The sequence below is a fragment of the Syngnathus floridae genome, chromosome 11 (assembly GCF_059516105.1).
Source record: "Syngnathus floridae isolate MCC-2025c chromosome 11, RoL_Sflo_1.0, whole genome shotgun sequence".
Taxonomy (NCBI): domain Eukaryota; kingdom Metazoa; phylum Chordata; class Actinopteri; order Syngnathiformes; family Syngnathidae; genus Syngnathus; species Syngnathus floridae.
This window is the reverse complement of record NC_142423.1, coordinates 505,926-532,577: the sequence shown is the minus strand read 5'-3', so window position 1 is coordinate 532,577 and position 26,652 is coordinate 505,926. Positions and strand designations below refer to the sequence as shown.

The 26,652-nt window shown below is 52.6% G+C and overlaps 1 protein-coding gene across 2 annotated transcripts; it reads left to right on the top strand.

The window, feature by feature from the left end:
- Nucleotides 1-8,357: 8,357 nt before the first annotated feature.
- On the top strand, nt 8,358-26,614 carry LOC148390238 (janus kinase and microtubule-interacting protein 3-like). Of its 2 annotated transcripts, none has more exons than XR_015861411.1 (10): nt 8,358-11,383; nt 12,600-12,765; nt 12,889-12,966; nt 14,825-14,913; nt 25,307-25,377; nt 25,514-25,618; nt 25,763-25,875; nt 26,031-26,073; nt 26,288-26,350; nt 26,437-26,613. XR_015861411.1 is itself a non-coding variant. In XM_088390503.1 (10 exons), the coding sequence occupies exons 8-10, from the start codon at nt 26,005-26,007 to the stop codon at nt 26,560-26,562; spliced, it is 258 nt and encodes an 85-aa protein (XP_088246629.1). In that variant the 5' UTR covers nt 8,358-11,383; nt 12,600-12,765; nt 12,889-12,966; nt 14,825-14,913; nt 25,307-25,377; nt 25,514-25,618; nt 25,763-25,875; nt 25,957-26,004; the 3' UTR covers nt 26,563-26,614. The 2 variants fall into 2 exon arrangements, 1 of the variants encoding a protein (XP_088246629.1); XM_088390503.1 differs by having other exon boundaries at nt 25,957-26,073; nt 26,437-26,614.
- The last annotated feature ends 38 nt before the right edge of the window (nt 26,615-26,652 follow it).

Sequence of the window (26,652 nt, the reverse complement as noted above, 5' to 3'; positions counted from 1 at the left end):
TCCGGGCGGCGTGCGCGAGTGTGCTTGCCGCTGGAAGTGCAATGAGGCTCCACGATCTCCTCCGCGGTGCTTATAAACAGCCGATCCGCTAGGCGGGAATTTATTTCGCCCACTTGGCGCGTGCGCACGGGCTTCCGGTGGAGTTGGGCGGCGTGTGCGAGTGTGCTTGCCGCTGGAAGTGCAATGAGGCTCCGCGATCTCCTCTGCGGTGCTTATAAACAGCCGCTCCGGTAGGCGGGAGCTTATTTCGGCCACTTGGCGCATGCGCACGTCCTCCCGGTTGTTCCGGGCGGCGTGCGCGAGTGTGCTTGCCGCTGGAAGTGCAATGAGGCTCCGCGATCTCCTCCGCGGTGCTTATAAACAGCCGATCCGCTAGGCGGGAGCTTATTTCGGCCAAGGCGCGTGCGCACGGCCTCCCGGTGGAGCCGGGCGGTGTGCGTGAGTGTGCTGGCCGCTGGAAGTGCAATGAGGCTCTGCGATCTCCTCCGCGGTGCTTATAAACAGCCAATCCGCTAGAAGGGTTCTTATTTCGGCCACTTAGCGCATGCGCACGGCCTCCCGGTTGTTCCGGGCGGCGTGCGCGAGTATGCTTGCCGCTGGAAGTGCAATGAGGCTCTGCGGTCTCCTCCGCGGTGCTTATAAACAGCCGATCCGCTAGGCGGGAGCTTATTTCGGCCACTTGGCTCGTGCGCACGGCCTCAAGGTGGAATCGGGCGGCGTGTGCGAGTGTGCTGGCCGCTGGAAGTGCAATGAGGCTCTGCGGTCTCCTCCGCGGTGCTTATAAACAGCCGGTCCGCTAGACGGGAGCTTATTTCGGCATCTTGGTGCGTGCGCACGGCCTCCCGGTGGAACCGGGAAGCGTGCGCGAGTGTGCTGGCCGCTGGAAGTGCAATGAGGCTCTGCTATCTCCTCCGCGGTGCTTATAAACAGCCGATCCGCTAGGCGGGATCTTATTTCGGCCACTTAGCGCATGCACACGGCCTCCCGGTTGTTCCGGGCGGCGTGCGCGAGTATGCTTGCCGCTGGAAGAGCAATGAGGCTCCGCGATCTCCTCCGCGGTGCTTATAAACAGCCGATCCGCTCGGCGGGAGCTTATTTCGGCCACTTGGCGCGTGTGCACGGCCTCCCGTTGGAACCGGGTGGTGTGCGCGAGTGTGCTGGCCGCTGGAATTGCAATGAGGCTCCGCGATCTCCTCCGTGGTGCTTATAATTGCCGATCCGCTAGGCAGGAATTTATTTCGGCCACTTGGCGCGTGCGCACGGCCTTCCGGTGGAGTTGGGCGGCGTGTGCGAGTGTGCTTGCCGCTGGAAGTGCAATGAGGCTCCGCGATCTCCTCCGCGGTGCTTATAAACAGCGGCTCCGCTAGGCGGGAGCTTATTTCGGCCACTTGGCGCGTGCGCACGGCCTCCCGGTGGAGCCGGGTGGTGTGCGCGAGTGTGCTGGCCGCTGGAAGCACAATGAGGCTCTGCGATCTCCTCCGCGGTGCTTATAAACAGCCAATCCGCTAGGCGGGATCTTATTTCGGCCACCTGGCGCATGCGCACGGCCTCCCGGTGGAACCGGGAAGCGTGCGCGAGTGTGCTGGCCGCTGGAAGTGCAATGAGGCTCCGCGATCTCCTCCGCGGTGCTTATAAACAGCCGATCCGCTCGGCGGGAGCTTATTTCGGCCACGTGGCGCGTGTGCACGGCCTCCCGGTGGAACCGGGTGGTGTGCGCGAGTGTGCTGGCCGCTGGAAGTGCAATGAGGCTCTGCTATCTCCTCCGCGGTGCTTATAAACAGCCGATCCGCTAGGCGGGATCTTATTTCGGCCACTTAGCGCATGCACACGGCCTCCCGGTTGTTCCGGGCGGCGTGCGCGAGTATGCTTGCCGCTGGAAGTGCAATGAGGCTCTGCGGTCTCCTCCGCGCTGCTTATAAACAGCCGGTCCGCTAGGCGGGAGCTTATTTCGGCCACTTGGCGCGTGCGCACGGCCTCCCGGTGGAACCAGGAAGCGTGCGCGAGTGTGCCGGCCGCTGGAAGTGCAATCAGGCTCCGCGAACTCCTCCGCGGTGTATATAAACAGCCGCTCCGAGAGGCGGGAGCTTATTTCGGCCACTTGGCGCATGCGCACGGCCTCCCGGTTTTTCCGGGCGGCGTGCGCGAGTATGCTTGCCGCTGGAAGTGCAATGAGGCTCTGCGGTCTCCTCCGCGGTGCTTATAAACAGCCGGTCCGCTAGGCGGGAGCTTATTTCGGCCACTTGGCGCGTGCGCACGGCCTCCCGGTGGAACCAGGAAGCGTGCGCGAGTGTGCCGGCCGCTGGAAGTGCAATCAGGCTCCGCGAACTCCTCCGCGGTGCTTATAAACAGCCGCTCCGAGAGGCGGGAGCTTATTTCGGCCACTTGGCGCATGCGCACGTCCTCCCGGTTGTTCCGGGCGGCGTGCGCGAGTGTGCTTGCCGCTGGAAGTGCAATGAGGCTCTGCGGTCTCCTCCGCGGTGCTTATAAACAGCCAATCCGCTAGAAGGGAGCTTATTTCGTCCACCTGGCGCGTGCGCACGGCCTCCCGGTGGAACCGGGAAGCGTGCGCGAGTGTGCTGGCCGCTGGAAGTGCAATGAGGCTCCGCAATCTCCTCCGCGGTGCTTGTAAACAGCCGATCCGCTAGGCGGGAGCTTATTTCGGCCACTTGGCTCGTGCGCACGGCCTCAAGGTGGAATCGGGCGGCGTGTGCGAGTGTGCTGGCCGCTGGAAGTGCAATGAGGCTCTGCGGTCTCCTCCGCGGTGCTTATAAACAGCCGGTCCGCTAGGCGGGAGCTTATTTCGGCCACTTGGTGCGTGCGCACGGCCTCCCGGTGGAACCGGGAAGCGTGCACGAGTGTGCTGGCCGCTGGAAGTGCAATGAGGCTCCGCTATCTCCTCCGCAGTGCTTATAAACAGTCGATCCGCTAGGCGGGATCTTATTTCGGCCACTTAGCGCATGCGCACGGCCTCCCGGTTGTTCCGGGCGGCGTGCGCGAGTATGCTTGCCGCTGGAAGTGCAATGAGGCTCCGCGATCTCCTCTGCGGTGCTTATAAACAGCCGATCTGCTCGGCGGGAGCTTATTTCGGCCACTTGGCGCGTGCGCACGGCCTCCTGGTGGAACCGGGTGGTGTGCGCGAGTGTGCTGGCCGCTGGAAGTGCAATGAGGCTCTGCAGTCTCCTCCGCAGTACTTATAAACAGCCGATCCGCTAGGCGGGAGCTTATTTCGGCCACTTTGCGCGTGCACACCGCCTCCCGGTTGTTCCGGGCGGCGTGCGCGAGTGTGCTGGCCGCTGGAAGTGCAATGAGGCTCCGCGATCTCCTCCGCGGTGCTTATAAACAGCCAATCCGCTAGGCGGGAGCTTATTTCGGCCACTTGGCGCATGCGCACGTCCTCCCGGTTGTTCCGGGCGGCGTGCGCGAGTGTGCTTGCCGCTGGAAGTGCAATGAGGCTCCGCGATTTCCTCCGCGGTGCTTATAAACAGCCGATCCGCTAGGCGGGAGCTTATTTCGGCCACTTGGCTAGTGCGCACGGCCTCCCGGTGGAACCAGGAAGCGTGCGCGAGTGTGCCGGCCGCTGGAAGTGCAATCAGGCTCCGCGAACTCCTCCGCGGTGCTTATAAACAGCCGCTCCGAGAGGCGGGACCTTATTTCGGCCACTTGGCGCATGCGCCCCTCCCGGTTGTTCCGGGCGGCGTGCGCGAGTGTGCTTGCCGCTGGAAGTGCAATGAGGCTCCGCGATCTCCTCCGCGGTGCTTATAAACAGCCGATCCGCTAGGCGGGAGCTTATTTCGGCCACGGCGCGTGCGCACGGCCTCCCGGTGGAGCCGGGCGGTGTGCGCGAGTGTGCTGGCCGCTGGAAGTGCAATGAGGCTCTGCGATCTCCTCCGCGGTGCTTATAAACAGCCAATCCGCTAGAAGGGAGCTTATTTCGGCCACTTGGCTCGTGCGCACGGCCTCAAGGTGGAATCGGGCGGCGTGTGCGAGTGTGCTGGCCGCTGGAAGTGCAATGAGGCTCTGCGGTCTCCTCCGCGGTGCTTATAAACAGCCGGTCCGCTAGGCGGGATCTTTTTTCGGCCACTTAGCGCATGCGCACGGCCTCCCGGTTGTTCCGGGCGGCGTTCGCGAGTATGCTTGCCGCTGGAAGTGCAATGAGGCTCTGCGGTCTCCTCCGCGGTGCTTATAAACAGCCGGTCCGCTAGGCGGGAGCTTATTTCGGCCACTTGGCGCGTGCGCACGGCCTCCCGGTGGAACCAGGAAGCGTGCACGAGTGTGCCGGCCGCTGGAAGTGCAATCAGGCTCCGCGAACTCCTCCGCGGTGCTTATAAACAGCCGCTCCGAGAGGCGGGAGCTTATTTCGGCCACTTGGCGCATGCGCACGTCCTCCCGGTTGTTCCGGGCGGCGTGCGCGAGTGTGCTTGCCGCTGGAAGTGCAATGAGGCTCCGCGATCTCTTCCGCGGTGCTTATAAACAGCCGATCCGCTAGGCGGGAGCTTATTTCGGCCACCTGGCGCGTGCGCACGGCCTCCCGGTGGAACCGGGAAGCGTGCGCGAGTGTGCTGGCCGCTGGAAGTGCAATGAGGCTCCGCTATCTCCTCCGCGGTGCTTATAAACAGCTGATCCGCTAGGCGGGATCTTATTTCGTCCACCTAGCGCATGCGCACGGCCTCCCGGTTGTTCCGGCGGCGTGCGCGAGTATGCTTGCCGCTGGAAGTGCAATGAGGCTCCGCGATCTGCTCAGCGGTGCTTATAAACAGCCGATCCGCTCGGCGGGAGCTTATTTCGGCCACTTGGCGCGTGTGCACGGCCTCCCGGTGGAACCGGGTGGTGTGCGCGAGTGTGCTGGCCGCTGGAAGTGCAATGAGGCTCTGCAGTCTCCTCCGCGGAGCTCATAAACAGCCGATTCGCTAGGCGGGAGCTTATTTCGGCCACGGCGCGTGCGCACGGCCTCCTGGTGGAACCGGGAAGCGTGCGCGAGTGTGCTGGCCGCTGGAAGTGCAATGAGGCTCCGCTATCTCCTCCGCGGTGCTTATAAACAGCTGATCCGCTAGGCGGGATCTTATTTCGTCCACTTAGCGCATGCGCACGGCCTCCCGGTTGTTCCAGGCGGCGTGCGCGAGTGTGCTGGCCGCTGGAAGTGCAATGAGGCTCTGCAGTCTCCTCCGCGGTGCTCATAAACAGCCGATCCGCTAGGCGGGAGCTTATTTCGGCCACTTGGCGCATGTACACGGCCTCCCGGTTGTTCCGGGCGGCGTGCGCGAGTGTGCTTGCCGCTGGAAGTGCAATGAGGCTCCACGATCTCCTCCGCGGTGCTTATAAACAGCCGATCCGCTAGGCGGGAATTTATTTCGCCCACTTGGCGCGTGCGCACGGGCTTCCGGTGGAGTTGGGCGGCGTGTGCGAGTGTGCTTGCCGCTGGAAGTGCAATGAGGCTCCGCGATCTCCTCTGCGGTGCTTATAAACAGCCGCTCCGGTAGGCGGGAGCTTATTTCGGCCACTTGGCGCATGCGCACGTCCTCCCGGTTGTTCCGGGCGGCGTGCGCGAGTGTGCTTGCCGCTGGAAGTGCAATGAGGCTCCGCGATCTCCTCCGCGGTGCTTATAAACAGCCGATCCGCTAGGCGGGAGCTTATTTCGGCCACGGCGCGTGCGCACGGCCTCCCGGTGGAGCCGGGCGGTGTGCGTGAGTGTGCTGGCCGCTGGAAGTGCAATGAGGCTCTGCGATCTCCTCCGCGGTGCTTATAAACAGCCAATCCGCTAGAAGGGTTCTTATTTCGGCCACTTAGCGCATGCGCACGGCCTCCCGGTTGTTCCGGGCGGCGTTCGCGAGTATGCTTGCCGCTGGAAGTGCAATGAGGCTCTGCGGTCTCCTCCGCGGTGCTTATAAACAGCCGGTCCGCTAGGCGGGAGCTTATTTCGGCCACTTGGCGCGTGCGCACGGCCTCCCGGTGGAACCAGGAAGCGTGCGCGAGTGTGCCGGCCGCTGGAAGTGCAATCAGGCTCCGCGAACTCCTCCGCGGTGCTTATAAACAGCCGCTCCGAGAGGCGGGAGCTTATTTCGGCCACTTGGCGCATGCGCACGTCCTCCCGGTTGTTCCGGGCGGCGTGCGCGAGTGTGCTTGCCGCTGGAAGTGCAATGAGGCTCCGCGATCTCTTCCGCGGTGCTTATAAACAGCCGATCCGCTAGGCGGGAGCTTATTTCGGCCACCTGGCGCGTGCGCACGGCCTCCCGGTGGAACCGGGAAGCGTGCGCGAGTGTGCTGGCCGCTGGAAGTGCAATGAGGCTCCGCTATCTCCTCCGCGGTGCTTATAAACAGCTGATCCGCTAGGCGGGATCTTATTTCGTCCACCTAGCGCATGCGCACGGCCTCCCGGTTGTTCCGGCGGCGTGCGCGAGTATGCTTGCCGCTGGAAGTGCAATGAGGCTCCGCGATCTGCTCAGCGGTGCTTATAAACAGCCGATCCGCTCGGCGGGAGCTTATTTCGGCCACTTGGCGCGTGTGCACGGCCTCCCGGTGGAACCGGGTGGTGTGCGCGAGTGTGCTGGCCGCTGGAAGTGCAATGAGGCTCTGCAGTCTCCTCCGCGGAGCTCATAAACAGCCGATTCGCTAGGCGGGAGCTTATTTCGGCCACGGCGCGTGCGCACGGCCTCCTGGTGGAACCGGGAAGCGTGCGCGAGTGTGCTGGCCGCTGGAAGTGCAATGAGGCTCCGCTATCTCCTCCGCGGTGCTTATAAACAGCTGATCCGCTAGGCGGGATCTTATTTCGTCCACTTAGCGCATGCGCACGGCCTCCCGGTTGTTCCAGGCGGCGTGCGCGAGTGTGCTGGCCGCTGGAAGTGCAATGAGGCTCTGCAGTCTCCTCCGCGGTGCTCATAAACAGCCGATCCGCTAGGCGGGAGCTTATTTCGGCCACTTGGCGCATGTACACGGCCTCCCGGTTGTTCCGGGCGGCGTGCGCGAGTGTGCTTGCCGCTGGAAGTGCAATGAGGCTCCACGATCTCCTCCGCGGTGCTTATAAACAGCCGATCCGCTAGGCGGGAATTTATTTCGCCCACTTGGCGCGTGCGCACGGGCTTCCGGTGGAGTTGGGCGGCGTGTGCGAGTGTGCTTGCCGCTGGAAGTGCAATGAGGCTCCGCGATCTCCTCTGCGGTGCTTATAAACAGCCGCTCCGGTAGGCGGGAGCTTATTTCGGCCACTTGGCGCATGCGCACGTCCTCCCGGTTGTTCCGGGCGGCGTGCGCGAGTGTGCTTGCCGCTGGAAGTGCAATGAGGCTCCGCGATCTCCTCCGCGGTGCTTATAAACAGCCGATCCGCTAGGCGGGAGCTTATTTCGGCCACGGCGCGTGCGCACGGCCTCCCGGTGGAGCCGGGCGGTGTGCGTGAGTGTGCTGGCCGCTGGAAGTGCAATGAGGCTCTGCGATCTCCTCCGCGGTGCTTATAAACAGCCAATCCGCTAGAAGGGTTCTTATTTCGGCCACTTAGCGCATGCGCACGGCCTCCCGGTTGTTCCGGGCGGCGTGCGCGAGTATGCTTGCCGCTGGAAGTGCAATGAGGCTCTGCGGTCTCCTCCGCGGTGCTTATAAACAGCCGATCCGCTAGGCGGGAGCTTATTTCGGCCACTTGGCTCGTGCGCACGGCCTCAAGGTGGAATCGGGCGGCGTGTGCGAGTGTGCTGGCCGCTGGAAGTGCAATGAGGCTCTGCGGTCTCCTCCGCGGTGCTTATAAACAGCCGGTCCGCTAGGCGGGAGCTTATTTCGGCATCTTGGTGCGTGCGCACGGCCTCCCGGTGGAACCGGGAAGCGTGCGCGAGTGTGCTGGCCGCTGGAAGTGCAATGAGGCTCTGCTATCTCCTCCGCGGTGCTTATAAACAGCCGATCCGCTAGGCGGGATCTTATTTCGGCCACTTAGCGCATGCACACGGCCTCCCGGTTGTTCCGGGCGGCGTGCGCGAGTATGCTTGCCGCTGGAAGTGCAATGAGGCTCCGCGATCTCCTCCGCGGTGCTTATAAACAGCCGATCCGCTCGGCGGGAGCTTATTTCGGCCACTTGGCGCGTGTGCACGGCCTCCCGTTGGAACCGGGTGGTGTGCGCGAGTGTGCTGGCCGCTGGAATTGCAATGAGGCTCCGCGATCTCCTCCGTGGTGCTTATAATTGCCGATCCGCTAGGCAGGAATTTATTTCGGCCACTTGGCGCGTGCGCACGGCCTTCCGGTGGAGTTGGGCGGCGTGTGCGAGTGTGCTTGCCGCTGGAAGTGCAATGAGGCTCCGCGATCTCCTCCGCGGTGCTTATAAACAGCGGCTCCGCTAGGCGGGAGCTTATTTCGGCCACTTGGCGCGTGCGCACGGCCTCCGTGAACCAAGAAAGTGGCGCTGGGAATGACAATCTCCTAAGGTAAGAGTTTTCCGGTTGATAAATGTCAGTTAAACGGATGACACAAACACAGTCCCTTTGATAAAATAATATTAATTACGTGGATATAATGGTTTAAAGGGTTTTACATCACAACTGGACTACAGGCAGACCTCCAATTATGCTGATAAACTTGGCCAGAAACTTAAATGAAATAATATAACATCGAGTTAAATACAAACCTACGTAATGATGGTTTAAATTCAATGAATCAATAAATTAAAAGAGGCAAAGACTGACCTATTGATCTTTTCTGTCTGCGTTAAAGCTGGACAGTTGACTTGACAAATAACTAATTTTAATTGACTAGGTAGACACACACCGGGGCTCGATCAACCCCGGCGGGGCCTCCCTTGGGCGAGGGTGTCTGGTGATAATGGTCGAAACACTCTGTGACCCCAAGGTCCACTACTGATGACGTGTCTACAAAATTATGACGTTCAAATTACCCACAACAAGGACGACTTAATGGGACTCTTTGTAAACAAAACGGTTGGTTTTAAAACAATATATAATAAAAAAAATATATTAGTTCAAACACAACTAAGAGTTAATAGACACAATTTAAGACAAGGGTAGTCTCATAGGTCAGTACTTTTCTGTCGCTTTTCACTGTATTTCCATCTTGCTGGCCGAAGACCTGGGTGGCGCCTCAGCTACTCGGGGGAGGTTCTGGCAGGAGTGCATTCTCACTTCGCCGTCCTTCGTACCCAATCCAGATTTTATGTGACCTTTGCTTTTCACTGTATTTCCATCTTGCTGGCCGAAGACCTGGGTGGCGCCTCAGCTACTCGGGGGAGGTTCTGGCAGGAGTGCAGTCTCACTTCGCCGTCCTTCGTACCCAATCCAGATTTTATGTGACCTGGTACGGCGAGGTTTACTGGTGAGACATGCGTAGGCCCGTGCCTTCCGTTGCCTTCTATCTAACCGACAGGGTCGGCGGACCCTTTGGGGAAGGTTTAGCGAGTAAAACTCAAAATACCTAACCAGCCAGTGCCCTTCGGACATCCCAGTATTACCTTAAGCCAAATTATCGGGTCACATACTTTGCGGGTTTTGGTTGAGATGCTTGCATTTCCCATTGCCTTTCCGTGGTATCTGCGGGTTTTGGTTGAGATGCTCGCATTTCCCATTGCCTGGTTAGGACCCACTTTTTTTCTCTCTCTCTGTCTTTTTCTCTCTCTCTCTCTCTCTCTCTCTCTCTCTCTCTCTCTCTCTCTCTCTCATTCTCTCGTTCTCTCATTCTCTCTTTTTTTCTCTCTCCCTCTCTCTCTCTCTCTCTCTCTCTTGCTCTCTTGCTCTCTCTCTCTCTCTTTCTCTCTTTCTCTCTAACCCTAACCCTCCCCTCTCTCTCTCTCTATATCTCTTGCTCTCTCGCTCTCTCGTTCTCTCTCTCTCTCTCTTTTTTTCTCTCTCTCTCTCTTTCTCTCTCTCTCTCGCTCTCTCTCTCTCTCTCTCTTTCTCTCTAACCCTAACCCTGACCCTAATCCTAACCTTAACCTCTCTCTCTCTCTCTCTCTCTCTCTCTCTCTCTCTCTCTCTCTCTCTCTCTCTCTCTCTCTCTCTCTCTCTCTCTCTCTCTCTCTCTTTCTCTCTAACCCTAACCCTGACCCTAATCCTAACCTTAACCTCTCTCTCTCTCTCTCTCTCTCTCTCTTTCGCTCTCTCTCTCTCTCTCTCTCTCTCTCTCTCTTGCTCTCTCGCTCTCTCGTTTTCTCTTTCTCTCTCTCCCTCTCTCCCTCTCTCGCTCTCTCGCTCTCTCTTTCTCTCTCTCTCTCTCTCTCTCTCTCTCTCTCTCTCTCTCTCTCTCTCTCTCTCTCTCTCTCTCTCTCTCTCTCTCGCTCTCTCTCTCTCTCTTCTTTTTTTTAATGTTGACCAAAATAAAAAAGAAAAGTCTAAACTTTAATCAGACTATTCTTAACTCGAACAAAATTCTAAGGGAGTTTTCTTTCCAGACTAAAAGAGAAGATAGAGGCCGGGAGAGTACACAGGAGGGCGCCATAGACACATAAAATGGCTGTCTGGCAAACAGGGCTTAGTTGGATAGAATCACTAATTGGTTATTATTATCTTTTAAATGTAGAAATAAATAAGTGGGGAAAACGCTAATAGATAGTATTAAATTGTTTTTTAACATTTTGTTTGATTTTGATGTTGGGGTGGATATTGTAATAAATACGCTTGGGGAGAGTTGGTTGCCATGACAATGTAAGCGTCATCACGGATACTTCCGGCTTGGCTAACGTTTACTAGCCACTTGACGCGCACGGCTATTTCGTTTTAATTGCACGGTTTTATTATTGTGGTGGGCGAGTGGATTTACGGACAATAGTGACCGGGTAGTGCGAGTTAACAATAGCAATCGAAATGTATTCTGTTATTATCACTGGGATGGGTAATTTTAATAATATTTTCGATTAACGGGGTCCACTACGACATTTTGCAGGGGTTATAGGTACTTCCGGGTTGCTAGTGCGAGGGTACTTCCGGGTTGCTAATGCTCACGACGTTGGCGCCGGTACGCCAAAAAAGAAAAGAGAAGAAGAAGGAGGAAGAGCGATTTCGTCCTAAATATGCGATCTTATTAATGTTAGCAATTGAATTTACGGATAAATGGGACCGGTTAATACATTTGAATAATACCAATGACCTTAATGGAAGTTTATTCGCTTTTTAACACTGTGGTATGAGTTTTCCGGCTTGCTAATGCTATATAGCCGCGATTTGCGTTAATCGATTTATTTTCAAATAGGTTGTTGCGAATTAAATTTGCGGTTGCAGGGGAACAGTTAACACAATTAAACGGCACAAATGTGTTTTATCTAACTTTATTTAGTGCTTATTACATTGTTAGATAGGTTTAGGGACGGGATTGGTTGACGAGCCGCCGTGACACTTCGCAAAGGCTCATGGGAATTTGACAGTGACACCGTGAACCAAGAAAGTGGCGCTGGGAATGACAATCTCCTAAGGTAAGAGTTTTCCGGTTGATAAATGTCAGTTAAACGGATGACACAAACACAGTCCCTTTGATAAAATAATATTAATTACGTGGATATAATGGTTTAAAGGGTTTTACATCACAACTGGACTACAGGCAGACCTCCAATTATGCTGATAAACTTGGCCAGAAACTTAAATGAAATAATATAACATCGAGTTAAATACAAACCTACGTAATGATGGTTTAAATTCAATGAATCAATAAATTAAAAGAGGCAAAGACTGACCTATTGATCTTTTCTGTCTGCGTTAAAGCTGGACAGTTGACTTGACAAATAACTAATTTTAATTGACTAGGTAGACACACACCGGGGCTCGATCAACCCCGGCGGGGCCTCCCTTGGGCGAGGGTGTCTGGTGATAATGGCCGAAACACTCTGTGACCCCAAGGTCCACTACTGATGACGTGTCTACAAAATTATGACGTTCAAATTACCCACAACAAGGACGACTTAATGGGACTCTTTGTAAACAAAACGGTTGGTTTTAAAACAATATATAATAAAAAAAATATATTAGTTCAAACACAACTAAGAGTTAATAGACACAATTTAAGACAAGGGTAGTCTCATAGGTCAGTACTTTTCTGTCGCTTTTCACTGTATTTCCATCTTGCTGGCCGAAGACCTGGGTGGCGCCTCAGCTACTCGGGGGAGGTTCTGGCAGGAGTGCAGTCTCACTTCGCCGTCCTTCGTACCCAATCCAGATTTTATGTGACCTTCGCTTTTCACTGTATTTCCATCTTGCTGGCCGAAGACCTGGGTGGCGCCTCAGCTACTCGGGGGAGGTTCTGGCAGGAGTGCAGTCTCACTTCGCCGTCCTTCGTACCCAATCCAGATTTTATGTGACCTGGTACGGCGAGGTTTACTGGTGAGACATGCGTAGGCCCGTGCCTTCCGTTGCCTTCTATCTAACCGACAGGGTCGGCGGACCCTTTGGGGAAGGTTTAGCGAGTAAAACTCAAAATACCTAACCCTAACCCTAACCCTAACCCTAACCCTTACTTGTTCCCACTCCTTTTCAAAACAGTAGTTTAAAACGAGGGCCCTTCACTCAATCTTTAACCTCAACCCCGCACGTTGTGTTGTATCTGTGAATGTTGGTTGTGGCCAAATGATAGTTTTCTTTCATTCGTTTAGGTTCCAAGAAAACTTGATGTAACTCTACTTTTAACTGCCGTTTCAGATAAGCGGGTATTACGTCGCAGTCATGTGCCGCGGATATGACGTAATTGCCCGAACCTCCGATTCAAATCTGTTGGCGCGATGGCCGTGAGCCACTGAGCAGCGACGATTATCAACAGAAATATCTTTATTTTTTGCTTGCAACTGGACCGTCTAGAGCGTACACGGTAAGTAACACTCATTGTGTTTAAGGAGATTTACGTTTGTAATAGCAGAAGTGTAGCCGCGTTGCGTTGTACGTGTGAAAATTGGTCGAGGCGAAATGTTAATGTTTAATTTCATTCCTTTAGGTTCCACGGTGTTTGTTGGCTGCAAGTTTTCCACTGCAAGAAGAGGCTCGTATCATTGACCAGGAGCGAGCTACAATGGTGAGTAGCCATAACATTTATGTTAAACACTTCCTATTTCATGTCTAACAGTACTTGATTTAACAAATAACCATAAATAAATACAGTGTGGGCACTGAAGTTAACATATGTGATTATACTGCCTAATCTGTCACGGAGTAGATTGTTGCAAAGTAATATAAGATCCAAAGTTGTAATTCAGAATAGTTTTCAAAAGAAGGCCATTAGAATTATATACAAGTCTGATTACCCTTAACATAACAACAAGCTATTAATTAAATCACAAATTCTTCAATTCAAAGATTTGGTAGATTATCAGACAAATAATGTCTAACAGTAATTGATTTAACACATCACGATAAGTAGATTGAGTGTGGGCACTCTCAAGTTAACAGATATGATTATACTGCCTAATCTGTTACAGAGTATGTTGTTGCCAAGTAATGTAGAATAGATCCAAAGTAGTAATCCAGAATAGTTTTGAAGAGGCCATTAGAATAATAAACAAATCTGATTACCTTGAACATAATAACAAGCTAAGTGTTTAATATGTCCTATGAAGTCAAAATTGGGCACCATCATGTGGTGAAATTTGGAATTGCATCACATCCAATTTTGCCTGGGAACAAACAGATTAAATAAATCTTAGTTTTGAATAAGCCACTCCTTCTCAAACAAGTAAACTCTGCCCATTTCGCGCAGTAGATGTTCTGTTAATATCTAGTATTTATACAAAGTCATAATTTAAATTGCTTTCAACCTTCATTCATCGGTTCAACCAACATTACTCGCTCTTATTACCAACTTGTATTGATTTAACTAAGTGTTTAATACTTCCTATCAGGTCTCAAGGCAAGATTTGGCAAAATACAATTTCAGCAAATCCAATTTTGCCAGGGAACAAAAATAGATTAAATAAACTAAATAAGTCTTCTTCCCATTAAATAAATCAGAAAAGTCTGTCTTGTAACCAGTCCTCTTCAAACAAGTAAAGTCTGCCCATTTTGTGCCGTAGATTTTGTGTCTATGCCTAGTATTTAAACAAAATCATAATTTAAACGACTTCTTTCCTTCATTCACTTTGGAAATTTGGAATTGCAGCAAATCGAATTTTGCCAGGGAACAAAAATAGATCAATTAAACTAAATAAGTCTTCTTCCCATTAAATAAATTAAAAAAGTCTGTCTTGTAACCAGTCCTTTTCAAACAAGTAAAGTCTGCCCATTTTGTGCCGTCGATTTTGTGTTAATGCCTAGTATTTATACAAAATCATAATTTAAAGGACTTCATTCCTTCATTCACTTTGGAAATTTGGAATTGCAGCACATCAAATTTTGCCTGGGAAGAAAAGTAGATTAAATAAATTTAATAAGTCTTACTACTTCCCATTAAATAAATTAAATACGTCTTACTTGTTCCCACTCCTTTTCAAAAAAGTAGTTTAAAACGAGGTCCCTTCACTCAACCTTTAACCCTATTTATTCACCTTCTCGGCTAAGTGTTAAAGGCTAAGTGTTAAAGGCTAAGTGTTAAAGGCTAAGTGTTAAAGGCTAAGTGTTAGAGGCTAAGTGCCAGAGGCTAGGCGCCAGAGGCGAGTTTTTGTGGGCTGAAGTTTTAGTGGGGTTAGTGTGAATACAATCCAAAAGAATACAACAGAATACAATACAATAGAATATAATACATAGATTAAATTATATAGCTCTTACTACTTCCCATTAAATAAATTAAATACGTCTTACTTGTTCCCAATCCTTTTCAAAAAAGTAGTTTAAAACGAGGGCCCTTCACTCAACCTTTAACCTCAACCCCGCACGTCACATTGTGTTGTATCTGTGAATGTTGGTTGTGGCCAAATGATAGTTTTCTTTCATTCGTTTAGGTTCCACGGTGTTTGTTGGCTATGTTTTCCACTGTCAGAAGGATGAAAATACAAAGTACAACGCTTGGACGTGGGCGAAGGCGTCACCGGTGAGTCCTTCCTTCCTATTTATTTACCTTCTAGATGCTAGAGGCTAAGTGTTAGAGGCTAAGTGTTAGAGGCTAAGTGTTAAACACAATACGAACAACACAACGATACTGCACTGAACAACACGATACCGCACTGAGAAACACGATACCGCACTGAACAACACGATACCGCACTGAACAACACCATGCCGCACTGAACACCATGCCACACTGAACAACACCATCCCGCACTGAACAACACCATGCCGCACTAAACAACACCATGCCGCACTGAACAACACCATGCCTCACTGAACGACACCATGCCGCACTGAAAGACACCATGCCGCACTGAACGACACCATGCCGCACTGAAAGACACCATCCCGCACTGAACACCATGCCGCACTGAACAACACCATCCTGCACTGAACAACACCATCCCGCACTGAACAACACCATGCCGCACTGAACAACATTATGCCGCACTGAACATTATGCCGCACTGAACAACACCATGCCGCACTGAACAACACCATGCCGCACTGAACAACATTATGCCGCACTGAACAACACCATGCCGCACTGAACAACACCATGCCGCACTGAACAACACCATGCCGCACTGAACAACACCATGCCGCACTGAACAACATTATGCCGCACTGAACAACACCATGCCATGCCGCACTGAACAGCACCATCCTGCACTGAACAACACCATTCCGCATTGAACACCATGCCGCACTGAACAACACCATCCCGCACTGAACAACACCATCCCACACTGAACAACACCATGCCGCACTGAACAACATTATGCCGCACTGAACAACATTATGCCGCACTGAACAACACCATGCCGCACTGAACAACACCATGCCGCACTGAACAACACCATGCCGCACTGAACAACACCATGCCGCACTGAACATTATAACGCACTGAACAACACCATCCCGCACTGAACAACACCATGCCGCACTAAACAACATTATGCCGAAATGAACAACACCATGCCGCACTGAACAACACCATGCCGCACTGAACAACACCATGCCGCATTGAACAACACCATGCCGCACTGAACAACACCATCCTGCACTGAACAACACCATGCCGCATTGAACAACACCATGCCGCACTGAACAACACCATCCTGCACTGAACAACACCATCCCGCACTGAACAACACCATCCCGCATTGAACAACACCATCCTGCACTGAACAACACCATGCCGCACTGAACAACACCATGCCGCACTGAACAACACCATTCCGCACTGAACAACACCATGCCGCACTGAACAACACCATCCCGCACTGAACAACACCATCCCGCACTGAACAACACCATGCCGCATTGAACAACACCATCCTGCACTGAACAACACCATCCTGCACTGAACAACACCATGCCGCACTGAACAACACCATGCCGCACTGAACAACACCATGCCGCACTGAACAACACCATGCCGCACTGAACAACATTATGCCGCACTGAACAACATTATGTCGCACTGAACAACACCATGCCGCACTGAACAACACCATGCCGCACTGAACAACACCATGCCGCACTGAAAAACACCATACCGCACTGAACAACACCATGCCGCACTGAACAACACCATGCCGCACTGAACAACACCATGCCGCACTGAACAACACCATGCTGCACTGAACAACACCATGCTGCACTGAACAACACGATCCTGCATTGAACAACACCATGCCGCACTGAACAACACCATCCTGCACTGAACAACACCATCCTGCACTGAACAACACCACCCCGCACTGAACAACACGATCCCGCATTGAACAACACGATCCCGCACTGAACAACACCATGCCGCACTGAACAACACCATTCCGCACTGAACAACACCATGCCGCACTGAACAACACCATGCCGCACTGAACAACACCATGCCGCACTGAACAACACCATGCCGCACTGAACAACATTATGCCGCACTGAACAACACCATGCCGCACTGAACAACACCATCCCGCACTGAACAACACCATGCCGCATTGAACAACACCATGCCGCACTGAACAACACAGTCCTGCACTGAACAACACCATCCCGCACTGAACAACACCATGCCGCACTGAACAACACCATGCCGCACTGAACAACACCATGCCGCACTGAACAACACCATGCCGCACTGAACAACACCATGCCGCACTGAACAACATTATGCCGCACTGAACAACATTATGCCGCACTGAACAACACCATGCCGCACTGAACAACACCATCCCGCATTGAACAACACCATGCCGCACTGAACAACACCATCCTGCACTGAACAACACCATCCCGCACTAAACAACACCATGCCGCACTGAACAACATTATGCCGCACTGAACAACACCATGCCGCACTGAACAACACCATGCCGCACTGAACAACACCATGCCGCACTGAACAACACCATGCCGCACTGAACAACACCATGCCGCACTGAACAACACCATGCCGCACTGAACAACACGATCCCGCACTGAACAACACCATCCTGCACTGAACAACACCATGCCGCACTGAACAACACCATGCCGCACTGAACAACACCATGCCGCACTGAACAACACCATTCCGCACTGAACAACACCATGCCGCACTGAACAACACCATCCTGCACTGAACAACACCATCCCGCACTGAACAACACCATGCCGCATTGAACAACACCATGCCGCACTGAACAACACCATCCTGCACTGAACAACACCATGCCGCACTGAACAACACCATGCCGCACTGAACAACACCATGCCGCACTGAACAACATTATGCCGCACTGAACAACATTATGCCGCACTGAACAACATTGTCGCACTGAACAACACCATGCCGCACTGAACAACACCATGCTGCACTGAACAACATTATGCCGCACTGAACAACACGATCCCGCATTGAACAACACCATCCCGCAGTGAACAACACCATGCCGCATTGAACAACACCATGCCGCACTGAACAACACCATGCTGCACTGAACAACATTATGCTGCACTGAACAACACGATCCCGCATTGAACAACACCATGCCGCACTGAACAACACCATCCTGCACTGAACAACACCTTTCCACACTGAACAACACCATGCCGCACTGAACAACATTATGCCGCACTGAACAACACCATGCCGCACTGAACAACACCATGCCGCACTGAACAACACCATGCCGCAATGAACAACACCATCCCGCACTGAACAACACCATGCCGCATTGAACAACACCATGCCGCACTGAACAACACCATCCCGCACTGAACAACACCACCCCGCACTGAACAACACGATCCCGCATTGAACAACACCATCCCGGACTGAACAACACCATGCCGCACTGAACAACACCATTCCGCACTGAACAACACCATGCCGCACTGAACAACACCATGCCGCACTGAACAACACCATGCCGCACTGAACAACACCATGCCGCACTGAACAACATTATGCCGCACTGAACAACACCATGCCGCACTGAACAACACCATCCCGCACTGAACAACACCATGCCGCATTGAACAACACCATGCCGCACTGAACAACACCATCCTGCACTGAACAACACCATCCCGCACTGAACAACACCATGCCGCACTGAACAACATTATGGCGCACTGAACAACATTATGCCGCACTGAACAACACCATGCCGCACTGAACAACACCATGCCGCACTGAACAACACCATGCCGCACTGAACAACATTATGCCGCACTGAACAACATTATGCCGCACTGAACAACACCATGCCGCACTGAACAACACCATGCCGCACTGAACAACACCATGCCGCACTGAACAACACGACGTCGCACTGAACAACACGACGCCGCACAGAACAACACGACGCCGCACAGAATAACACAATGCCGCACAGAACAACACAATACCGCACAAACCGTTTTAGATAATATTAGGTCGCAGTCATGTGACGCGGACATGACGTCAATAGGCGGAACTCACGGCAAAATTATAATCCGTGGGCGTGGCTTGCAACAGGAAGTAGGAAAGCGGCAATTCTGGCAAACAAGACACAGCGGTTAGTAACACGATGACTAACAAGGCAAATATTTTTGTTTTCAGCTTGCAACTTGACCGTCTAGAGCGTACAAGGTAATTACAACTGTTTTTTTTTAGCCCTGAAAAGCGAGGGAGTGTGGCGTTTGGGAGGAATGTCGAACTCGGCGTCTGCTTCCAGCCACAGACGCCAAATTTCGACGATTATTTCGACTGGTCAACGGTTGTAAATTATTGCGTTGACTAAAAACTTTATTTAACTCTACTCTTAACTTTGCCGTTTCAGATATGCGGGTATTACACCGCGGAAATGACGTCAATAGGCTGAACTCTCGCCAAAATTCAAATCTGTGGGCGCAATGGCCTTGAGCGAGACACCGGATACAAACACGACGATTATCAACAGAAATATCTTTATTTTCTGCTTGCAAATGGACCGTCTAGAGCGTACACGGTAAGTACAACTCATTGTGTTTAAAAAGATTTACGTTTGTGTAGTTTGCGTTGCGTTGTATCTGTGAATGTTGGTTGAGGCTAAATGTTAATGTTTAATTTCATTCCTTTAGGTTCCACGGTGTTTGTTGGCTGTATGTTTTCCACTGCAAGAAGAGGCTCGTATCATTGACCAGCAGGAGCTACAATGGTGAGTACCCCTTTCGTCTTCCATTTATGTTAAACACTTCCTATTTCATGTCTAACAGTACTCGATTTAACAAATAACCATAAATAAATACAGTGTGGGCAGTCACGTTAACATATGTGATTATCCTGCCTAATATGTTTATCACAAATATGTCACTAATCACTAATATGTTTATTTGTTTATCACAACACCTTTGGACCTTCAGCAATCGATTATTTCCCTTCATCTACATAGAGACAGAACGATGGTGTCTTAAACATCTCATTCATTTCACCAAATAACTTCACGCAGGTGGATAACGGCCGTCTCGGTCACGCTATGTTGCGTGATGCAGTTTTGAAGAACCAAATGCATTTATTCAATGAATAAGTCAAGCTAGTTCTATGTTTATGATGTTGTAAGTTACGGTACCGATTGAAGTTGAGTTCGAAGCCAGTGGAAAACAGCGCTGCGTTTGTGCTCTCCAGGTACAAATGTTGTGATCTCTGACTGACGACCGGGCGAGACTCGAGTAAGAGATGTCCAAACGAGCTCCGGCAGGGCGGGCCAAGGCGGAGCGAACGGACGCCCTTCAGGCCGCCAATGACGAGCTGAGAACCAAACTGATGGACGTCCAGTTAGAACTTCAGCAGGAGAAGAACAAGGTGAAAACCTCAACAGACAGACACTGCCTGCCTCCCTGCCTGCCTCCCTGCCTGCCTCCCTGCCTGCCTCCCTCCCTCCCAGTTTTCCCGATGTAGATTAGACATGCGTGTGCCATGACTGTGTCAGCCTACATCAACAAATGCACCGAGGACGTCAGCACCACTAAGAATATCATCACCCGGGGCAACCAACGACCCTGGATGACTGAGGAGGTACGTCAAACGCTACGAGCGCGGAACTCTGCCTTCAAGTCTGGCGACAAGGAGACACTGAGGACAGCGAGAGCCAACTTGAACCGTGCCATCAGGATAGCGAAGCGAGGCCGCAGTCGAAAATTTCAGGATCGTTTCCACGACGTCAAAAACATCAGGAGTATGTGGCAAGGCATACGGGCGATTACAGACTACAACTCACCCTCCCCCCCCCCGGTGGGTGTAGTTGATGCTGACTTTCTAAATGGTCTAAATAACTTCTTTGGGAGGTTCGAGGCACTAAACGGCACTCCAGCAGTCCCCCATCAGGAAGAGGAGGTACTCTGCCTTGACTCCGCCGATGTGTTGAAGACCCTGAGGAGAGTCAACCCCTGTAAGGCCCCTGGCCCCGACAACATTCCTGGGCGTGTGTTCAGGGAATGTGCAAGTCATCTGGCTGGGGTCATCACAGACATTTTTAACACCTCGCTGGGCCAAGCCACAGTGCCGGCGTGCTTTAAGACTGCCTCCATCATTCCGGTGCCGAAGAAACCTCAAATCACCTCATTTAATGATTACCGGCCTGTTGCACTGACTCCGGTTATGATGAAGTGCTTCGAAAGGCTGCTTAAAGGTCACATCGTTTCCAGACTCCCCCTATTATTTGACCCGTTCCAGTTTGCCGACCGGCAAAACCGCTCCACTCAGGACGCCATCTCCTCCGTTCTTCACCTGAGCCTGGCTCACCTGGAGGAGAAGAACACCCATGTGCGGAGGCTGTTCCTGGACTTCAGCTCAGCGTTTAACACCATCATCCCACAGCATCTGGTAGGAAAATTGGAACACCTGGGCTTCAACACCCCCCTTCGCAACTGGCTGCTAGACTTCCTCACCAACAGACCTCAGTCAGTCCGGGTCGGACGGAACACCTCTGATGTCATCACCCTCAGCACAGGCTCCCTTCAGGGCTGCGTCCTGAGCCCCCTGCTGTGCACCCTGATGACACACGACTGCGTCCTCAGGTTCACCACCAATCACATCGTGAAGTCAGCAGACGACACAACGGTGGTGGGGCTCATCAGAGACAACAACGACCTGGACTACAGAGAGGAGGTGGAGCAGCTGGTGGGCTGGTGCAGAGAAAACAGCCTGATCCTGAATGAGGAGAAGATGAAGGAGATCATCGTCGACTTCAGGAAAAAACAGCCTCACCACGCTCCACTGATCATCAACAGCTCAGCTGTGGAGGTGGTCAGCACCACCAAATTCCTGGGGGTCCACATCACAGAAGACCTCACCTGGACTATGAACACTACGGCACTGGTCAAGAGGGCACAGAAGCGCTTGTACTTCCTGCGGAGGATGAGGAGAGCCCACCTGCCCCCACCCATCATGAGGACGTTCTACAGGAGCACCATAGAGAGCATTCTGACAAGCTGTCTCTCTGTGTGGTGTGGAGGCTGCACCGCCTCCGATTGGAAGAACGTGAGGAGAGTGGTGAGGACAGCAGAGAGGATCATAGGGGCTCCTCTTCCCTCCATTCAGGACATTTCATCTCAGCGCTGCATGTCCCGTGCCCGTAACATCATCAATGACCCATCACACCCCCACCATGGACTGTTCTCCCTGCTGCCCTCTGGGAAGAGGTTTGCAGCATCCGCTGCAGGTCCACCAGGTTCTGCAACAGCTTTTTCCCTGCTGTCATCAGACTGTTGAACACTAGAACTGTTGAGCTCTAAACTGAACTCTGCATCACACATTCACAGAACTGTACTTTATGACACTACGGACCTCTATCTTGCACTATCTCGCACTACCAACTTTACTGAACTTGTATAAACCCTTTAAATAGAAGTTTAATACATGGTTTAGCATTCCTCTGCACACTCTTGAATACTGTTTTGCCTACTTGCACTATTGCATAATTATCACTGCTGCACTTTATACTTATTTTTAATATATATATATATATATATAGTATATATGTATATATATATATTTTCATAGGATATGTTACTTCTATTCAACTGCAATATCACTACTTTGTTGTAAGACGTATGCAACGGAATTTCGTTTTGTATGCACCATGTGCAGACAAGATGACAATAAAGTTTGTCTAAGTCTAAGTCTAAGTCATGTCAGGTCAGCTGTCTGGAGAGAGAGAGAAGTCAGGACCTGCGGGCGGAGCACCACCGTGCCACCGCCGCCATGACGGAACTCAAAAGCAAACTCCATGAGGAGAAGCAGAAAGAGTTAGCCATTACCAGGGAGACATTACTGCGGCAGCATGAAATGGAGCTGATGAGAGTGATCAAAATCAAAGATGGAGAGATCCAGCGACTGAATGCCTTGGTCCTCAGCCTGAGGGACGGCTCCATGGACAAGGTGATCCGCTCTATCCGTGTCTGACTATCCGCACGCCACGTCGGGCTTCGATGCGGCCGCTACCGTATTGTGTAGCTTGTCCCCAGTAAGCGTCGCGGCGCTCCGTTGCGGTCTCAACGGCCCGGTGTGGCGCAATGTCTGCTCAGGTGAGGAGGGGGGGCGCTTTGCTGGCGGAGGTGGAGGAGACGCGGCGGTGTCGGGAGACCGAGCGGTGTCGCCTCCACCAGGAGCGCGGAAGAAGCCCTGGCAGCGGCCCAGCAGGCCTGGCAGTCCCGAGCGGCCGAGCTCCGATCGGCTCATCACCAGCATCGGGAGGAGCTGAGCCGAACCAAGAGAGACTGCGAGAGGGAGATCCGCCGACTGGTAGGACTGATCAGATGCGCGGTGCGTGGCTATGTTCCCAATTTCGTTGTATACCTGCAGTGCAATGACACCTAAGGCATTCTATTCTATTCTATTTCACAAGAAGAAAATGTCCGGTTGCTCGCTTCGCTTTTGTCACAGCAAAGGTGTTCTAGTCGATTCAAGAAAAAAATTGGCCGGTTGCTCTCTTTGTTTTTGTCACAATTCTGGCAAATGAGTTTGCCCGCCTGCCTGAGCGCTCCCCGTTTGTACATCCAGACGGATGAGATCAAGCTGAAAGACAGAGCGGTTAGTGTTTTGGATGAAGCCCTGGGGCCGGCCACGTCCACCGCCTTCAGCTGCAGACTCAGGCTGCCGAGCAGCAGATCGCTGCCCTGAGGGATTCCCAAAGGGCGGGCCTAAACTACCCTGGAAGTGGGGTCAACGCCGCTACTAGCAATCCTCTTCATTGCGTAAGCCACCTCATCACACACTTGCAGTACGCATGACTTAGTTCGTTGCTGGAGGAAGGTAGCACAAAAACAGTTTTGAACTTTGAACGAGTGCTTGTGTGTGTGTGTTGCGGGGCGTTTTCAGTCTCAGGAGGATCGGGACACGCGACGGTTTCATCTGAAAATCGCTGAGTTCAGCGCAGTCATCAGGAAACTGGAGGATCGAAACGCCCTGCTTTCTGAAGAGCGCAATGAACTGGTAATTTATTGACGGCACGCTTGAAGGTTTGCGCTACGTTTGATGCGCGCCATCCAGCGAGGCACCCATTGCGCTTGCTTATTAGTTGAGCGGCGCGGCGAGTCGGTTGCCTGGTAGATGTCTTTTATTGGGAGCCAAAGCCACGATTCCGTTCAAACCGATGCAAAAGGAATGGATACGTTCTGGCCCGCGTGTTGTGCGTCTTTCACATCCCGCACTTCATGCTTGCAGCTAAAGCGACTGAGAGAAACAGAAAGCCAGTTTCTGCCACTCCTGTACAAAAACAAACGCCTGAGCAGGAAGAATGAAGAACTCTCGCTGGTGCTGTGTCGCCTTGAAAACAAAGTGCGCTTTGTCACCCAGGAGAACGAGGAGATGGCAAGCTTGGTAAGTCGACGCGGACAACGGCGGCGCGCCAACAGAGTCCACTGCATTTGTGTTCCACAGAGAAGGCCTAGTTCGCTCAATGACCTGGACCGCGGTTGCGGCCAGCAGGACGGTGAAATGGAGTTCCTTCAAGTTGTGGAGCAGCGGCACATCATCGACGACTTGTCCAAGGTCTTCAGGCAGGCGACTCGGTGCACGTACGGCAGCGCCGCGCTCGCTCGCTGTCGCCAGGAAACCTTTTCCGTCCAAAGCTTGGCCGGCGGCCGCCATCCAAAAAATTGGCCCCTTAAATTCCGACCTTTCAAGCAGGAGCATTGTGCGCACGCGTTTGAACACGCTTTAGACTTGTTTTGCCGTTTTCAGCAGCTCAAAGCTCCCGTTTTGTCAGCGCCTTTGCCACTCGCTGTGCGCTGAAAACGACGGACTTGCCCGGCTGCTCAGCCCGTCAACCATGAGCCGCGAGCGTGACGTCATTGTCCGTAGGCAGCTAGTGGCAAAATGCACCCTGTTAGAGTTGCGCTCGCTCCAACTTATTTTGCAAGAACCACACGGGAGACAAGTAAGTTCTTTTGGACACCTGCAGGTGGAGAGTCCATCCGTTGTACGAATGAAGTCTGACTCTCGGCTCCTGCACGAGCATTTTAATTAAGAGAAACAGGGTGGGTGTAAGAGTGGATTGAATAGAGGAAGCCCTTGACCTCTAGTCAAAACATAGCAAGGGGTGTTTTACAACTTTGTGTAGGAAGGGATAAGCGATAGGGATAAATAAGGGATAAATAATATTATTTATTACAGGTCGCAGTCAAAGTCAAAGCAACACAATGATACGATAAAGATAATCTGGAAAACCCTGACACACCCTGTAGTTGTCACTTTTGGAAAAGACGAGCGTCCCTCCAATCATCGCCGGTGACGTGTTTTTCAGGCTCTGGAGACAGGAGCTCATGTCAGAAATGTCATTGTGAGTCGCGTTTGTTTCTGCGCCGGAGCCGTTCGTTCCCTTTGCATCCAAAGAATCTCAAAGGCGGATTATTTGTGTCGACAGGAGAGAGATTTGCTGCTACGATACCGACGTCGAGAATCTCTGAGGAGGAACAAAGCGTGAGGTCCTGCAAGGTGAGTCTGTTTGTTTGCGGCTGCTTGGTGTTGCGCAAGATGAAATGGCCTTTTTCTCGCTATCGTTCCTCTCGTCGATTCATCGTGAGGTGTCGCTTCAGTTTGTTCAGAGAGATGTTTGCTTCCGCGCCCGCAGGTCATCGAAACATTTTACGGCTACGACGAAGACGTGTTGGTGGACTCGGACGGATCGTCCTTGTCTTTTCACACCGACAGAACCCCCGACACGGAACCCGAAGAGGTAGCCCGCCATTTCTGCCAGCGTATTGGCACCAAACATTCCTCTTCAGCCTGGAATCGGACTCGTCTTTGCGTCGCGGGTGCTTTGTCGCCGGTCTGACTGATTCTGGTACTAGTGCTGTGTTGCATTGGTGTGTGCATGAAGAGGCGGAGCTTCGCTACCGCCAGCTGACGCAAGAATATCAAGCGCTGCAACGAGCCTACGCTCTGCTAGCCCAGACCAGCGAAGGGGACTACGACGCCGAGAAGGAGATCAAGGTGGCGCCCCTTCCCGCAACCCCCGGCCGGGTCGCAGCCTCCCCGTTCTCACCCAGCCTCGGGTGTTCTCTGGTCTGAAAGGAGGAGGAGGAGCCTCCCTCCTCCTCCTTTCAGACCAGAGAAAAGCTGATGGTAGAAATGGGTCACTATCAAAGCAGAGTAGCAGATCTGGAGTCAGCGCTGAAGCAACAAGGACAGGTAAGCTCATCAATGAGCACACCTTTTTCTCAGACAAAATAGCTACATTCTTCAGTCACTCATCCGTCTGGCATTACTGGACCAACCCCCCCCCCCCCCGAACGTGGCTGGGAAAATGCGGAGAAAAGCAAATGTCATTTTCCAGTCAACCAAAGAATTTGTGGATGAAAATGACACAACATTCCAAAGCTGTCCACGCGTTTGTCTCTTCTAGAATGTCAAGTGGGTGGAGGAGAAGCAGCTGCTGCGTCAGAGCAATCAGCAGTTGGCCGAAAAGGTGACGGAAAGAAAGGCGCTGGGCGGAGTCGCTTGGCGTCACACCTGTCGGGAAGCCCCGCAGATGAGGTCTGACTGTCTTTTCAGGTCAGGCGGATGGAGGCGGAAGAAGCGCGTCTGAAAGAGCACATCCAGGATATCCGAGACCAAAACGAACTGCTTGAGTTCCGCATCCTGGAGCTGGAGGTGGGAAGACTCGCACAAGCGTGTTGAGGCCAGAGATGTGACGGACGGACGGACGGACGGACGGATGCATGCCTCTGCCTTTCAGGAGAGGGAGTGGCGCTCCTCCGTCTTGAAGTT